The sequence below is a fragment of the Nymphaea colorata genome, chromosome 4, assembly GCF_008831285.2.
Source record: "Nymphaea colorata isolate Beijing-Zhang1983 chromosome 4, ASM883128v2, whole genome shotgun sequence".
Lineage (NCBI taxonomy): Eukaryota > Viridiplantae > Streptophyta > Magnoliopsida > Nymphaeales > Nymphaeaceae > Nymphaea > Nymphaea colorata.
The window spans coordinates 10781056-10799258 of NC_045141.1; the positions used below are offsets into that span (position 1 = coordinate 10781056).

General features: G+C 42.0%; 1 protein-coding gene across 1 annotated transcript in view; it reads left to right on the forward strand.

The window, feature by feature from the left end:
• Positions 1-3701, forward strand: part of LOC116252380 (ABC transporter C family member 13) — a 104191-nt gene extending 100490 nt beyond the window's left edge. The window contains exon 36 of the mRNA XM_031626591.2: positions 3530-3701. Coding sequence (XP_031482451.1) covers positions 3530-3610 — 81 coding nt within the window. The 3' untranslated portion in view covers positions 3611-3701. The remainder of the gene's footprint in view (positions 1-3529) is intronic.
• The last annotated feature ends 14502 nt before the right edge of the window (positions 3702-18203 follow it).

Below are 18203 nucleotides of genomic sequence, written 5' to 3' on the forward strand. Positions count from 1 at the left end.
GTATTATGTTACTTGAAGAGAAATCCTGGTAAGGGACTCTTGTATGTAAAACAAGAGACTGTAGAGGTCGAAGGATATTCCGATGCAGACTGGGCAGGATGTGCTGACACCAGACGATCTACTACAGGGTACTGTGTCTACCTGGGAGGAAATCTTGTAGTATGGAGGAGCAAGAGACAGGATGTATGTTCTCGGTCTAGTGCAGAGGCAAAATATAGAGCCGTTGCAATGGGAGTGTCAGAGTTACTATGGTTGAAAATATTGCTGACTGATATTGGTATAGAGATTGAAGGACCTATGAAGATGTACTGTGATAACAAGTCTGCAATCAATCTTGCCAACAACCCTGTTCTACACGACAGAACTAAGCATGTTGAGATTGATCGTCACTTTATTCGTGAAAGAATTGATGCCAAAGAGTTGATCCTTCCGTACATGAAGTCTGAAGACCAAACAGCTGATGTTCTGACGAAGGCCCTGTCCTCGACTTCGTTTGAGAGAAATGTATCCAAGTTGGGCATGTTTGATATGTATGCTCAACTTGAGGGGGAGTGTTGACGGATATTGGTGTACGGGTCCAGGCCCAAACCCGATCCAGTATGTCCTAATTAGGGCATACTTATACCATTGTAACCCTAATCTTCTAGTTGAATGAAATCTTTAGAGAGAGAGAGAGTCTGGCGGCTAGTGGGCAACCAGCTCCTCCTCATCCATGGTTTTTCCCTCTTGTTGAGGGTTCTTCCACGTTACATCGTGTTTCTCATATCCTCTTTCTATGTGCTCGTGTTTCTACAGTCATCAAATCAGAGCTTTCACCAAAGTAGTTAATTACTGCAAGTTTTCCTATGGAACCTCTAAGCAACAGGCTACAAAGAATATAAGCCAGCTACTCTTTTGGAAAATCTAGATCTATTGGTCAGACCAGAGGGTCGAACCTAATTGTAGGCTTTGTTTTGCGAAACAAATATAATATCTCTAGATAAACCTCTTTCTGCTGTCCACATAAATGAAGTCGAAGTCTCATGGTCTAGCCAAAGTGACAGCTCGAGTTACTGTGCAGGTATGGGTGAACCGTGAAACTTGGTACTAAAAGCTGAAACCAACAAGGCGGTGCTGCATCTTGACTATTTTGGTCCAATTTTCTGTGTGTGCTGGTCTTGAATAAAAGAAGGATCCAGCATGGTCAACAAAGTCCACATGCACTCTAGGCTTTTCTTGTTTGGAAATTGGACTTGGTCAACTTTGAAAGTCCATTACCATTCAATCTTCAAATAAATAAGGACAATAGAAAGGAACAGTGGATATGGAATAGGGAAACTCTCTCTCTCTCTCTCTCTCTCTCTCTACCAACACAAGCAGGGCCAGAACCAACAGGGGTACCACGCCCCCACTGAGTTTTTTCGAAAATCAATATTTTATTTCTAAGGTTTCCCAAATTTTCAATTTGACCCTATTAAAGATTTTGGAAGTAATGCAATGCCCCCACACCAACACCCCCTCCCCCCACCCAAAAAAAAAAAAAAAAAACCACCCAATTTTGATAAAATCTTGGCTCCATCACTGCAGATGAGATCTCATCCCAATTCTGTAGTGCACCTTTTAGGGACCTCCCTAAAAGGATCATATGTTTGTTGGTTTATATTGCCCTAAACCACATATATATATATATATATATATATATATATATATATATATATATATATATATATATATATATATATGTGTGTGTGTGTGTATTCCTTTGATGACCTCCCCAAAGATCATTTGTTTGCTGGTTTAGATTGCCTTAAATCAAATCTAGTGTGTTCAATATTATTTGTTTGCATATATATAATATACAAATATCTGCCTTCTTACTGCACTAGGCCCCGCACCCTGCACCCATGCACATAATGGTCAGTAGAACATTCATGTATTTTATCATCAAATTAATGTATAAATTTCGACATATATGGCTTTGCTATTATAATAGGTTATTCAAAACAATTTCTTGTTCATCCACCAAGTGTTCTCCTCCTTTCAGAACACTTAGGTTCAAATTGTTTTGCTTACTGTCTTTATATAGTTCATAAACACTAGTTTTTCAAAGCATATTCCCGTCTCTCATCTAAGGGTGTTATTCTGCATTGTAGAGCACATCTCCTGCTAACCATAACAGTTCTCCTTAAAGAGTGTCCCTTGTGAGCAAAGTCTGATTTGAACCATAGTCACCAATATCATCCTTGGTATTTAGTGGGGTTTTTCATGGGTATTGAGGTGAAAGTTTCTCGGGAAAACCTCTGGAATTCGAAAAATTTTAAAACTAAAAAAATTGAAATTTGAAATTATAGGCTGTCTATTAATTTTCTTTTAGAAGTGTTGGTTAAAATATAAAATAGTAATTAAATTCTTTAAAAACCCAAAAAAAAAAATTAGGATTGATATTTAAGGAAAACATCAAGACTCTTATCACATTATTTTGGTGGTACTTGTTAGAATTGATGAAAAGGCATGTGTGTGTGTGCATATATATATATATATGATTTATATATATATATATATATATATTGTACATTAAGTTTTTTTTTTCTTGTTCTCTTTTCCTAGTTCTTATGTTATTCTTGTATTTTCTGTACTTTTCTGCTTTTTATTTTATTTTTTTGTTACAGATGAACTGTTTAGCGGGGTTAGCAGTTGTTACTCCCCAAATGTCTAGATTTCTAGCCGTGTCAGATCCAATGGTCCTCTTTGTATTCTTGTATGAAGGGCTGGCCTTCTTTAATGCTAAGCTTCTTGTGAGGTTTTTTTCAGCACTGTTTTAGACTTTTAGTGCCTTAGTGCACTGTTTTCTTGTTACGTTAGTTCCTTGTTGCATTTTGTTTCTTTAAAGACCACCTTCTTGTGTTTCTTGGTTTCTTGATTGAGTTTTTGCATCTATAGCATGGAAATTGAAACTACTTTCATATTGGCGATATTTTTCATAATATCATGATATTTTTTTTCCTCTCTCTCTCTCTCTCTCTCTCTCTCTCTTTTTGTTCCATTTCTCTTGGAATTTTTTGGTTGATATTTTCAGAATGTCTCTCATATTTGTGATCATGGTTTCAACATATTTGAGAGATCTGTAATTACAAATATAAGCAAATAATAGTAAAAGTATTGTGAAATTCTTATGAATTATGTCAGGAGCACACACAGTTGATTTATGGCATCTGCAGCTTTCTTTCCCTACTCTACTGTGCCCTTTCCTTAATTACACTTTCACGGCGTTCTTCAGTCAACATGAAGCCTGAAGGTGGCAAAACCTTGTTAGTCAACTTGTCAAAAGGCTTAATGACTTGTTTTGAATGTTTTGCTTGCTTGTCAAGTGCATGTCATTTAACTAGGAAACTACATTGCAGGACTCTATCGTCTAAGTGGTATTGTCTTTTTACCCACATATTTCGTTGTCATATAAATGGATAGAAGGCATGGAATATCCTTAATGACTTCCTTACTTTATTTATTGAATCTCTCATTCTTTTCTTTTCTTTTCTTTTTCTAATGATAGGTTGAACAGGGAAATCCGCAATTCTTGCTGCAAGATGAATTCTCCAGATTTTCTTCTTTTGCCAAGGCTTGTACTTTGTGACTGGTTCTTCCCATGTTTGTTGTCAAGTTTCTTAATTGCATTCTTGTGGAACACTTTGTGTGTGCTGAAAATTTACATTATTTAGTGGTCCTGAATTGGTTTGGGTTATTAACAATGTTGTGGATATGTGCTAGTCTACAGCCACTTGCAACTCTGACAGGAAATCAGGATTTGATCTTAAAATCTGAGCATAATGCTGCATTTCGTAGTGTACATTGATTGGGTGAGAGGGCTAAATTATGATGTCGCCAAGGAATTTGTTGGGGTTTTGAATGTCTGTCATTCTCAGGTCAAAGTATACATGAATAGCGAAGTCTCGTCATGCCTCGGGTCATGAAATTTTGCATTAATGAAGTGAAACACCCCATCTTTTCTTTGTTGTGCATATTTCTCAGTTCAGCGATTCTAATGCATCACTTCTTAAATCGATGACCTAGTGGCCATACTTTGTGCATTATGTAAATATGGCCCAAAGCTTGACAATCCAAATGCTTCAAGAGATACACTCTTGAAGATTCTAGCAATAACACAAAACAAACCTCAAATTTGAGGAGAAGAACACATATATTAATCTCAAATTGATACACAAGAAGAGGCCTAAAAGCATTGACAAAACAAGGGTTCCAGGTCCCTTATTTATAGAACAAAGAAAGAAGGAAGGAGAAAAAGGGAGTAGCTGTTGGCTGCTCCCAACGGCTAGAAATCTAGCCGTTGGAGCTGCCCAACAGCTACTTCCAAGTCTTTAATAGAAAAAGAAAATGGTAAAAATGGAAGACATAAAATACAGAACAAAAGAAAAATACATAGAGAAAGGAGAAGTTACGTAAAGTTAGATAAGTATCCTAAGTATATATATATATATATATATATATATATATATATATATATATATATATATATCTATATATATATATTAGATGATTAATATATGTAATATACATACATATAGATATATATACATATCGGGATACATACATTCTAACACATTAATATGTGCGATGCTTCCAAACTTGGGATATCAGCATTATTGCAATGTGCGATGCTTCCAAACTTGGGATATCAGCATTATTGCACCAGCATCTTTTGAAGCTAAGAGTTATAATACTAGCACGATTATAAATATTAGCATATATTTATATGATCATTATTCAATAGAGATTTGAAACTTACCTTGATTGTGTTCGAAGTCTCGACGGCAAACAGTCCTCTTGTAGAGTGGATATAAATGTCGACAACTCAGGTGTAAAACCTGAAGCATCTTTCACCCAATCGCACGGGGCGATAATATCCAAGAGAACTGGCCGGAGCCTCAATCACCCTCTACCTCCAAATCCTTCAAACAAAACATTAGCTGGATCAGGTCTTGGCCCATTATGCGTGTACATAGGCCCAAATTGATGCTTTTTAATTTCGCTCGCATCTGCTGGTTGGAGATTTCATCGCTTGATTACAATGCATTTTGGCTTGTACAATTCGCATATTAACAAATGATTTGTGTGCTGCCGTAGAAGTCATTGACAAGCTTCTAGCTTCCCCTTCAGGCTAGTCCGTGCCTGTTAGGGGTCTAGCTCTTATCCAATTTTGTGCACCTTCTGTTTTTTTGGTTGATCGGCACTGTAAATATTTCTGATATTTCAATAAAAAGGATCGAGGCCTATCCTCCAACAGGGAGTTTCCGGACAAATGATTTGTGTGTCTCATGGGAGGGAAAGAAAAGAGTATACTCTGTACTGATTAATATAGCACAACTTACAATAAAGTAAATGCTGATGCATCTCGTGGAAGCACCAAGTGTTTCACTATGTTTTAAGTCTGAATATGCTTCCAGCATGTTGGGTTTTAAGCTATGTTTGTCTTTAATGTCAAATAACCTAAATATAAAGCACATTCAATAATTATTCTGAATTATTTAACTATAAAGTGATCATTTTAATGTGACTTTTACTCAGAATGGTAAAACGTTTCATCTGTCTCTATGTCTTAAACATACACTCAAATAGTATTAGTGACTTATTTCATGAAATTAGAACTCCCTCAATCATTTCATGAAATTAGAACTCCCTCAATCATTCGCTATTGAAGAATGTTTTAGTTTTTAAACCTATCTCAAATGTATTTATTATTATCGCTCGTATGTCATATTGAATTAGATTTTGTGAACATTGACTTCACAGCCCGACGTCACAATCAAGAAAGCAGGGTTATATACTTTGCCTCAGTTTATAGAGATCCAACGATATTTTCCTTTTCATAGTTGCAATTAAAGATTAGTGGTTCTCATCGAATAACATGTTTAAACTAAGGTGAACAATGTTTCTGTGCACCAGCGTCATTCAATTTGTCCAGTTCTGTTTCGAGGTTTCATATATTTTCTCCACGTAAACCACACTTTAGATGAAAATGAATTAAAAAGAAGTTCAAATCCTAATCACCCAATCAAACATGTATCCACACTTCCCCGCTGCTTGAATCTCCAAGTGAAAGTTAATGTTCTCAAGTAGCAGTTTGAGCCTTCTCCATTTGGCTGAGGAAAGTGAAGCTCAAGTTCTTAACACCATAACTTGGTTAATGGACTTTCATTGTTCTCTATCCGGAGGGAGCACAGGAAGTTGATCCACCAGTTGGTGTGGAGATGAGTGTACGCTAAAATCAAGTGCCTAAGGGCTTCCACTAGGCAATCTTTACCTAGTTTAACCTATAGTTAAAAAAACTTTTTTATGTTCCAAACGTCGAGGCTTTTCTAGGGTATAATATGCTGAATTGTAAAAATGAGAAAACTACAAGAAAAATAAGGTAATTTTTTAAAAATTTAAAAACTAAAAATTAGAGAAAAATAAAATAAGTGAGAAACTAATAACAAGAACATCAAAGAATAAGCACATTTTCAATAATAAAAATTCGAAAATGAAAACAAGTAGTTTGGCATTAAAAACATGAAAAAAAGAGAAAAATGCATATTTTTCATTTTTTTATTTTGGCTATTTTTCCAGAAAACAGTATTCTTTTAGTGTTAAATGGCTGACTTATTAATCGCGTTTTCCTTTCAAGGAGTTTTTTAAGGATAACAAATGGTAAGAAAAAATGGACTCTGACATTTGTTCTCAAACAGAAAACAACACCCTGCCTATTACCTTAAAGTTGCCACCGGATACCGTTTACAAATGGGTCAATTGCAAGACATATTGACTATTTTTGGTTTTAGAAAATGGACCTTTTGCCAATTGGATTCTCAAATTGCATTCTTTTAATGGATATCTACTTGAAGAGGCATGCATAAGGATGCCACTGGGTATGAAATTGAAAACTCTATTGTATGCACATTTAAATTAAATAAATAATAATATGACCATAAACACGCACTCCCGAGTGTTTTCCTAAGCCATGTTTGGGCGAAATCCATATAGAAGAAACGATGTTTTCTAATAGGCATGAATAACCTAGCACCCTCAAGTTATTTACAAGAAATTAACATTGTTTAGTCTTGTCAATCGAACACAAACAACTATTGGAAAAACAGTGAAAAACAAATCAAGCAGCACTCTCTCTCATATCACATAGAAATTTTTACTTGGTTCGATCCCTGAAAATGACCTACATCCATGGCCTTTTTTTCTTATATTTAGGCTAACGTTTTTCACTCATAAAGTCATTGCAGCCTTGCTTTCTCATACATGATGTTTCCTTGTGGTAACTACATGAAGTTTCCTTATTTTTAGGAACGGATGGATTTGCCATAACTCGAGACAGATTGGGGTGTGGTGGCTGAATTCTTGTTGCATGCCTTTTCCTTGCCTTCCTAATTTATCTTTGTAGATTTGAATTTCGTAACTAGTGGATGTAACTGTTACACTGCTAATATGCACTCTGCAAGCTGAATGGGCGACTAAGCACATTGAGCTTCATGCACATTTTATTCAAATCGATCAACAGGTAGAACTTGGTTAAGGTGACAGCTTTCTGCAACTCAGATGGGATATATCGAACAATTTGTTGAGATGCAATTTTTTCCCAAACAAAGTGCATGTCGATTTCTACATGCTTGACCTTTTGTGCATGATGAGATTTTCAACCATATAAGATGCCCCAAGATTGCCACACCACCAAGCAAAAGTGGAGGGTGTGAGACTAAGTTCGTGGAGTAAGAAACGAAACCATGTAATTGCAGCAGCATCATAAGTAAGAGCCTGGTACTCTTCCTGGGAGAGCTCTAGGAGACTAGATTTGGTCCAACATAAGCAGCAATTGACTTCCTATCATCTAGATCTGCTGTCAGGTGGGCTAGTGAAAGGAAGTAGGAGTACTAAGAACCAGACAAATAGTTGTACGTTTTACCCATAGGACTAGAAGTATCACAAAAACCCACTCCCTAGCCTTGAATCTTTCAATGGATCTATCTATTTGGTGCTTTATTTTGTAGACCCGTTTACTATCAATAATGTCATCATTGATGGTGGATGTTTTTTGGTGTATCACAGGCTCCTTTGCATGTCAAGTACCCCTAAAAGTAGGCCATAGGCACAGTACAAGTGGGTCAGGGGTATACTTGGTATTTTTTTAAAGGCTGTGCACCGGGCACAGCATGCCCATAACCCATTCTCGGTCTAAGCACTTGGCACACCATCACTCAGGTTTATCCCATTGTCGGCCATCGGCAAGCCATGGCCAAGTGGCCCTGTCAGAACTTCGCCATTCCTCTAAGTGCCTATCTACATTCAAACAAAATCTGGGTGAAGGTATACTTCCCTTGGGAGGAAGTCCCCAGCCGAAGCCAGTTGACGACTATATGTCATTAAGTAAGGCCGCCAACAATCGCCCTACTCGACGATGAGCATTCACTTGCTCACCCCCGCGTGACTCTACGCGGTTGTGGAACACAGCGTATGCATCCACTGGGGGAATTGCCCCTAACCCACGCGCGCCCCTTGTGTATCCAAACACTACGCATGGGGATCCCACTGGATTTCCCAACGACGGACTTGCACTTCCAAAGGGATCGCTGATCTTGATGCATTGAAATGTCTTGTCGTCGCACCACCACGCTGCACATTCCACGTGCATTGCTTTCTGCTAGACTCGGCGCGCGATTGAATCCCACATGCCTTTCAACTATGCCTAAGTTGGCCAAGCAGCATCACATTTTACTGGCTTGGCCGAGCCAGACACAATCGGCCAGCAACATTCTCCCACCGCCAAAATCGTCACTGTCTTCAGTGACTCTGCCCCGAGCGATAGAAGTTCAGCTACCATTCCCTTGATTTCTTTTCAACTCAGCCTTCATCCGTTCGCCTGGTTGACGCACCCGTCACGTCGCGGCTAGCTGGCTTATCAGGTGTTTTGCCTCTAGTCCATTCCTTAGCATCATCCCACTTTTCTATCACTGTTTGCACTTTTTTTAGTAAAGTTCGGAACATCTCCGACGACCACTAAGTTTCAAACTTCCAAGCTGTGTTGCCAACCCGTGCACATGCTCCTTTCTCGAGACATGTCAACACTAAGGGCACTTGCCCTCCTGGACAATTCTTTTCCACGTCGGGTCTCACCCTATCTGTCTCAGCGAGTGGCTCTCTTGGTCCTTCTGCTCCTGATGCCCAGACACCATCTTCGGAACGTGTGATCTCCATCTGGCCAACGCCAACACGGTCACCTGAACCAGTGTTCGACGAACAAGCCCGAACTCTTAGGGCACCAAACAAGCCAACATTTTTCTTTGAACCACTTGTTTGTTATCATCGCAGCGTTCTCATCTTTCAAGTTCCCTTCGAGAAATCGTCTGCTCTGATACCACTTGTCACGGGCCGAGTTTTTCCAGCTCGCGCGGCGCCGAAGGCGTTCCCCAAAGCCTTCAGCCAGCCGTCTCTCTCTTAAGCTAGCGGAAGCATTCATCTTTTCTTCGGGACTATGGACTAGACGAGGAGTGCTAAACACTCGGCACACCATCACCCAGGTTTATCCCATTGTCGGCCATCAGCAAGCCGTGGCCATGAGGCCCTGTCAGAACTTCGACATTCCTCCAAGTGCCTATCTACATCCAAACGAAATCTGGGTGGAGGTAGACTTTCCTTGGGAGGAAGTCCCCAGCCGAAGCCAGTTGACGACTATATGTCATTAAGTAAGGCGGCCGACCATGCTCACCCCTGCGTGACTTTACGCGGTTGTGGAACGTAGCGTATGCGGCCACTGGGGGAATTGCCCCTAACCCACGCGCACCCCCTTGTGTATCCAAACACTACGCGTGGGGATCCCACTGGATTCCTCAACGACGGACTTGCACTTCCAAAGGGACCGCTGATCTTGATGCATTGAAACGCCTTATCGTCGCACCACCGTGCTGCACATTCCACGTGCATTGCTTTCTGCTAGACTCGGCATGCGATTGAATCCCACATGCCTTCCAACTATGCTTAAGCTGGCCAAGCAACATCACCTTTTACTGGCTTGGCCGGGCCAGACACAATCGGCCGGCAACACCCCTCCTCCCCCCCTTTTTTGGCCGTCTCCAACTATTTCGGGCAGGAGTGCCTCCCTGCCATCCACGTTCCAACGGTTACTTTTCCACCTTTACACGTGAAATTCCACGTGGAAAGATGAGCTAAAAGGAAAGAGTGCAGACGTGAAGGGGACTTGGTGCGGAGCCCAACAAGGAAGGTGGTGGTGCCAAAATAGGGAGGAGCCCACGTCAAAAACCAAACCCTAACCGCCGAATCCTAGGTGGCCTCCACATCCCAAAACGGAAGGATTGATCCGCAATCCTTGGAGGAGTTAGAGGACGTGCACCGACTAAGGGAAGCCACATCGAGACATTCCTTAACCGCCGATCGTGAGGGGGCTAAGGGCGACAGTCTTGCCCAAAAGGGAAGCCCTACCTGCCGAGTGTGGAGGAGGTAACCGCTGCTTGCCACTTGCCCCTCTTTCCTCAACGGTTTCCGCTTCATCACGAGAGGAGAAGCTAGGGCTGAGATGTCTTCCTGCCTCCCCCATTTGAACGTGACTCTCTAAGGGAAGGAACTTACCCTAGCTGGCACGTGCAACCTCCCGCAAGTAAGGAGATCGGTAACCCTGAGGGAAAGACCGAGCGTCGGAGATCTTGGAGCCATCAACATCACACGGCCGTGATCGAAGGAGGACTTGTTGCTACAGTACTATACTAGGGAGCAGCTCTTGCTGTCGGTTTCGCCCTAGTCTTCTTGTGGGTTTAACGTCGGGCTAGCCCCAATAAGTGAGAACCTAAACCTCCCTCTAGCTGCGGGGATACTGGGTGAATATTTGCTTCTAACCGGCTTCGGCCTTTGCATTCTATTGCGGTCCCTCTAAGGCACAAGTGCCAAGGACACGACTGCGGGATTGCTGAGACCTCATGGGGGATTGGAGCATGGTTTGGCCGGATTAGACATGTATGGCAAGATGGATACGATGGTTTGTGAATGTATGCTTGAGTGAGTTGAGATTTCTACTTGTGTCCCTCGCATTTGTAAGGCCTCGCACAACTATAGTTCTTGTAGTAGGCTGAGACTGTGGGTGGAAAAGCACTCTTGTATCCATTTCCTAGAGGTATTTTGCGCTGGGGTTGCTGTCCGGTCGGGTATTATCTTGTAGTTGACTTGTTTTTGGTTTGAACTACGGCTGTCTCAAGTGATCTTGAGAGAGGGACTGACACTCGGGTTGCATCTTGGCTGACGCTGGGGTTAGGTCCTATCATGGGGCGAGCAGATTAAATGGATGAGAATTATCTGGCGCATGAGCCCTCCCATGACTTTTTGGCATTTATGTAATAACTAACTTGTGCATGAACCTGAACCAATCCTAGTAGGAAAATTGGTGTTGCCATCTGGATGGACATTAAGAACATTAGTAGTGGATCTACCAATCTTGTTAGCCACAAGGAGGAAATATGCGTTTGGATGGCCTGTGCCGTTAGGCCTGACCCATGGCCATCTTTCAGAAATTGCTCCTTTATTGTCCAAACGGTTGTCTTATCTTGTTCACACTCCCTCAAACTGATTATATGAAGGACATGAATGGAGACATTTCCAGAAACGAAAGACCTTTCTCCCAGCGTGATCAACAATGGATGGCAGAGCACATGTTCAGAGATATTGTCACGTCCTTTCCTAATTAGCATAAAAAAATTGCTCCGGTGGCAGCTCCTAGAAAGTGGAAAGCTCAGCTCCATTGGACTGTTCGACAGCATACTCAAAACGCTTTGGATTTTCACCTTTGAAAGAACATAAAGTGAGATTTGTTTTTCTCCACTGCAACCCCTCACTTGATACGCTACGACCTCTGCCGTAAGGAACATGGTGTAAATTTTGGTCATCGACGCTTCATGTTGTATATGCTTGTTTCTTTGTTGGCGACCAATTTTGTGTTTTGCTTTGGGTATTCCACCTCTGTGCCTGTTCCTCTATTTTTTTTTTTAGAAAAGGGTTAAGGGGGCCTTTCCCTCTGCAGGGCTGCACCGGAAAAGAATGTCCACAATCATACATGGTCTGAACCTACTATTGTGGATCCTGGATTTGAAGTATCAATTCATCCTTATTGCATGTCATAGCCAGCCGCATCATTCGCTGCTACTCCAATATTTGGAGTGTATGAGGCTTCATAAATTAATGAAAATTACAATACCCAAATCATGAGCATAATATTTGCCACCTCTATCCAACCTTAACTCCTTTACAGATATCTGCTTTGTTGGATTGTTTAAGCTTTGCAAACACTTCACCTACTCCTTCAAAATGTAACCCGAAAATTTTCTTCGAAGATCATAAGTGAAGGTAAGAAAATATGTGTGTCCTCCAAATGATATGAAGTTGAGAGGACCGTATACAAGTGTATGGACTATTTCAATAGGTTGACTTGCAGTTTTTGATGTGCCACTTGGAATTAAACTTTTCAAGATGGCACATCTCAATAATACGTCCCTCACAAAATTAATTAGGATATATAGTCAATTGAAGGCAGCTATCTCACCTTAAACTACTCATACATATTTATGAAAATATCAAGACTGCCGTCAAACTCTTGTGACTCTTGTCTTTGAATTTTAAGATAAAAAAAATAAGTTTATATTTTCAACAGCAATTCTCATTGAATCTAACATATAAAGTGTTATATATAGTTGAATTAAAATCATCCAGCTGTCATATGTTTTAGGTTGACAAAATATTTAAGACTTGCTAAGAATACCATGCAATGGAAGCACTAGCTAGCAATGTATGCTGTTACTAGCGATTGGTCGTTGGATGACACAATATTTAAAACTATCCGTAAAAATACCATGCCATGGAAGCACTAGCAACGGTTTATGGTGTTTTTAGCGACTGTTTATGTTGCATTTACCATGAATCTTAAATATTTAGCCATCCAGTCGAAAGTTTTCAATTTCATCTCTCTCTCTCTCTCTCACACACACACACACACACACACACACACACACACACACACACACACACATATATATATATATATATATATATATATATATATAGGTAGGCCTCATACCATTAAATCTAAGACAAAGGCAAGAGTGCTTAAATATGATAAGTTTTTTTTTTTTTTTCCAAACCAACCTTATGGGGATTATCTTATGTTGATGGAAGACGTATATTACGTTGATCATTTTTGGGAGTTTAATAGGATTTTTAAAATAAATCCCATGACATTTTGTTTAAGCTTTAACAATGGGCCTGGTAGGGGCAAAGCCAGGATTTTTTTTAGGGGCAGGCCAAACAGTCTAACCTCGGATTTGGATAGGGTCAAACTGAACCCGAATCTAAAAAATACATTGTATAACTAAAATTTTTTAACTTTTTCAATGTATTTTTTTTTTTGAATTAGTTGGGGTGGGGCCATGGCCTAGGTGGGCCTCCCTTCGCCCCTGGGGCCTAGGTACACGATAGGTATGTAGTACTCGGCCCGATTCTGAGCTCGGGTCCAAAAAAACCGGCCTGGGTCGGCTCGTTGAGGCTCGATTAAGGAAACAAATTCTGGGTGTTGCATGGTGGGAGGCCTTGTGAGCATGGAGGTGACAAATGCTTCATAGCCACTGCCTAGGGTTTGCATTGGTCAGAAATAGACTTGCCTATGGCAGCCAACTCATCACAAATAGCCTTGAGCTCTCTTATATATTGAACTATGGATAAGTCCTTTTTGCGATGAAGCTGTAATTGTTGGGTCAACAAGTATTCATGTTCTCTTGATTCATGAGTAAAGGCAGTAATAAGAGCATCCCAGACTTCTTTTGAAGTCATCAAGCCAACAACTTAACCAAGAACCTCCTCTGAGAGAGCTCTGGTGACCCATCCCCTCAAAAGACAATCTGATTTTCTCCAATCAACAAAATCAACATTCTCAACTAAATCATTACTCCTTGTTATGATTTCAGCAAGCTTAGGAGGGTTCCCATTAATAAAACCATGCATATTCTGACTTTCAATAAGGCCAAGGAGCTGAGTCTTCCATAGTAGGAAGTTCGATTGATTCAGCTTTAATGAAACAAAGTTTGCCACATTAAGGTTATAGGGGTAAGGATACTTAGCTTCTCTGTTAGTTTCCATGCTCTGCTGGTAAATTGAGATGCTTCTTTAGAATATGGGTGTCCACTCCGAATCACCACAAAAGATAGCACGTTTTCCCTGGAGAGAAAAGCTCTGCTACCATAAAAACAAAAGGAGAAGACTCAATTTTAATGTAGTTCAGTACTCCGTACCTACATCCATGGTAGCCCTCACTAAAGTGTGAGACACACACTATCTCCATCATTTAAATAATACAGATTTATTACAAGGAGATTTACACACAACTTTTATCATATAAATCTCCTTGATTTCAGCATTGGGGGTTACAACATCTTGAGGGATTTTAGCAACATAATTTTGGCACATTTGGGTAACAGTTTTGGGTATAACATTATCTCGGCCAGCCTGCATGGTGGTGATTTTGGCAACTTCATAATTATCAATTCTTTCCTCATGTTTGGTTTTTGCCTTATCGTTAACACTCTCTTCCATTGTTCCCTCACCTAGACTAGCCTAACAACTTACGGGGACTCCGACATATGCTCAACACTGGCCCCACATTCATGGCCACTGCCTCCCCTCTAAGAACCCTAAGGGCACCCCACTTGCTACCTCCAATCCTCCACTATCTAATGCCTACCCTCTGCTGCCAGACCCTTTGCTACCAAGCTATATCCTTGGCCAGTGGGTGGCCCACCAATAGCCACTTTTGCCTACTCAATGCCAGTTCAATGCCCCAACTTGACAAGCGCTACCCAACTGCTAGACCATACCAGCTATCCTCGTCGACCTGACTGTCGGCCAGCGCCCAGCGCCCAGCTTCATATCTACCACCGGCTAGTGCCCAACCTTGGTTGAGTACGGTTATCAACCCAACCCACTACCCTGGCCAACTCGGCTAGGCTGCTAGCCTGCTACTAGCTAGAGGTCGCTGCCATCTAAGCCACAATCGGCCATCGGCTCACCTAGCCCAATGTCACCCACTATCTTTGGCTAGAGCCAGCTACCGCCACTCTTGTCAGACATGTGGCTGAAGGGCCGGGTTGACAAACTATAGTAACCCTCTGCTTGGCACCCTTAGCCCCTGCTGGCCATGCTACCCACGGCTCATGGTTCTTCCTCAGCCACGAGCTAGCACGTCTACATAGAATGCTTCACCCTGTCCGACTACCCCACATCCTGCTCTTTGTGGATCTCTCCATGTGGCCCATGATGTCACTAGGGCCTAGACCAAGCTGGTGCCTGTCACCTAGCCTAGCCCATATGGCCAAGCTAGGCATGTCCTAGGTGGACTCATAGCCAAAAGAGACTAAGGGATTTGTTATCCAGTTTTGGGTTTGCCTTGGAGACTGCTCTTAGGCTCCATTCATGGTCGCCAAGCTTAGATCCCTTGCTAAACTGTGATGGCCTTGGACCCATAGACAAAGGTGTTCTCGTCTCCTATTTCTATCTCACTTTTTGCATTGATTAGATGCATCAAGCACCCACATGCATATAGAAAGCGTGCATCGTCATGATATTTAGATACTAGGAAGGAAAACTTTCATGATATTTTTTTTCATGGGATTGTCTGGGAGGGATGCATTGTATATAATTCAGGTTGATGCTGAGAGCATCTAGAGACCCCAATGGTAGATCACACCACATCGCAGTAGCTCCAAAGGTTTTGCTAGCTGGTTCAACAGAGGAGGGGGGTAAACTGGCCATACTGGACCATCTAGCATGCCCAAATGCCACCTAGGCCATTCAATAGTCTAAGTCTTAGTTTGGCCTGCCCCTTCAACATACCGCAAGAGCAAGCTCGGCCCTCCTAGACCAACCAATACCCTCACATCTCGCCCAACATCTAGCGCCCTCCATGTCAATGTCAGCTCCCGTCTTTGCTTCTACTTTCCTTTCCAGCCACTTGACACACGCCACTTATGCACTAACTGGACTGAGCTCCCTCTCTTGTGCTTTCTTCAGGTGCCCAAGCCAAGGCATCTAATCAAAATTTGTAACTTAAATATGAAAGTTTTCTTACCCTAGAAGAGCTCCAGCTTAACACCATGCAGAAACCATGTCTGTGCCACATGGGAAACACCTCAACATGGGTAAACTTCTCTCTGTCATCTTTAAGATTATATTTGAAAACATTTATTTCTGCATTAATGCTACTGTCCTTCAGCGACCACTGCCCATACCCAACCATCGTCCGACCACCACTTCTATCATTGATGGTCCTCGGTAGAACTTCCACCGCCCACTGGCCGAGCCTCCTCCCTCTGGTGATTCACAACTTACTCCAGTGAGATCTCTGGTGAACTGGAATATGCGAATTGCCACTAACCAAATGCACCTTACCACCAGCAAGTTCTCCCTCAAGGGCCTCCACCACCACGGCAGCTCTAATAATCATGCCACTACTAGTTTTTCTACCAACCAACCAAGGTAGGCCGCCTCTCTCTCTCTCTCATTGCACACATCCACCTGCCGACACCAGCATGCCCTCTGCTACTAGATGACACTTTTCGGCCAAAAAGACTCTGACGCTGTTGCCCACAATCACTGCCAACCAGCCCCTCTCCTCCTTATTCTTTGTCTTCATCTACTTCGTTTGTGTGCCACCACCACTCCATAAGTGCTCAAAGGCTACACCACCCTTGATGCCCATACCAATAGGCACTATCCTTCCCCACCAATGGCTTTTTACCAGAGCACCACCTACCCACACACACTCTCTCTCTCTTCCTCTCTTGCCTAGCTTTTGGGAGGAAATCAAACAGTCACCGGCTACCCACATGCAAGTCATCTGATGATTGGACCAACCAATCACTGACACCTTGGAATCCTCTTGCTGAGGTCTACTACATACCTCAGACCCAAAGTCGGACTTCGTTAGCAACTACTAGAAACTGGCATTCAACCCTCATCCTTCTACTAAAGCCCACACCTGTCCATAGCTGCCATCTTAGCCCCACATGCTGGCCCTCACCGCTGTCATGCTTGCACACCCTTTAGTCAATGCAAGCAGCCTCATGGTGCAACTTATTCCTAGGATCCCTAATTTTGCTCAGGATCAGTCAATTATATGTATAATGTGTCCTGTCCAAATAGAACCCTAGACACGGCATGGATGGCACCTATTGGTGGAGTGACCATGAGCAGCAATGGAGTGACAACAACAAGTTGCCAAAGTGGAGGAAGATAGAGAAGAGGGGAAGTTGCTGCTGGTGGTGTAAACGGGCAGCTAGTGGGTGATAACAACATTGCCTATGGCAGGCAGTGGCGACCGGTGGCATGGGGCAGACAGTGATAGTGGTTGGTGGTGTGATGGCAGAGCAAAGGCAGAGAGAGTAATAGAGGGCTAGAGAGAGAGAGAGAGGTGACCTACCAAGATTTGGTTGGAAATTTGGCAACGGTGGTGGCACTGGTTGGACTCGTGGTAGTGGTGGAGGCATTGATGAGAGTTCACTGGCAGCAATATGCCTCTGGACGGTAGCAGTGTAATGTCCTTGACTCGCAAAAGAGCTCACTAAAGCAAGGTGCAGGTCGCTGGTGAAGAGGCTCCTCCTAGTAGGAGAGCTCCCCTAATGGGTGGTGGAGATGCTACTGTGGACTATCAATGGTGGCGGTGGAGGCTGGTAGCCAGTCTAAATTAGATGCCAGTCACTAGAGTACAGTGAGACTCTCTGTTACTCAGTCAAATCTAAAGAAAACGTGAAGAAGAGTATACAAAGCAAGGAAGAAATGAGAATTAACGTGGTTCAGCTTACCTATGCCTACGTCCACGATCAGAAGGCACTCAAACTTTCGTTTTTATTGAAGGGAAGAATACGATTACAACGATAGAATTGAGTCCCTTTTATGGGAAAGAAAATCACATTTTATCATAGGCAAGATCATTCCTGCCTAGATTAGATGAAATCTTCATCTGATCCCAAATTTGTTGCTTTTTAATTTTCTACCCTTTTCATCCAATCACAATCTTCTGTTACCAACTTGACATCTTTATCCATCTCTTGATTGTTGATTTTCTCTCCAATGGATTTGTCATTTTTATCGTCCTTACCCATTTTCTTAACATTCCCCCTCAAACC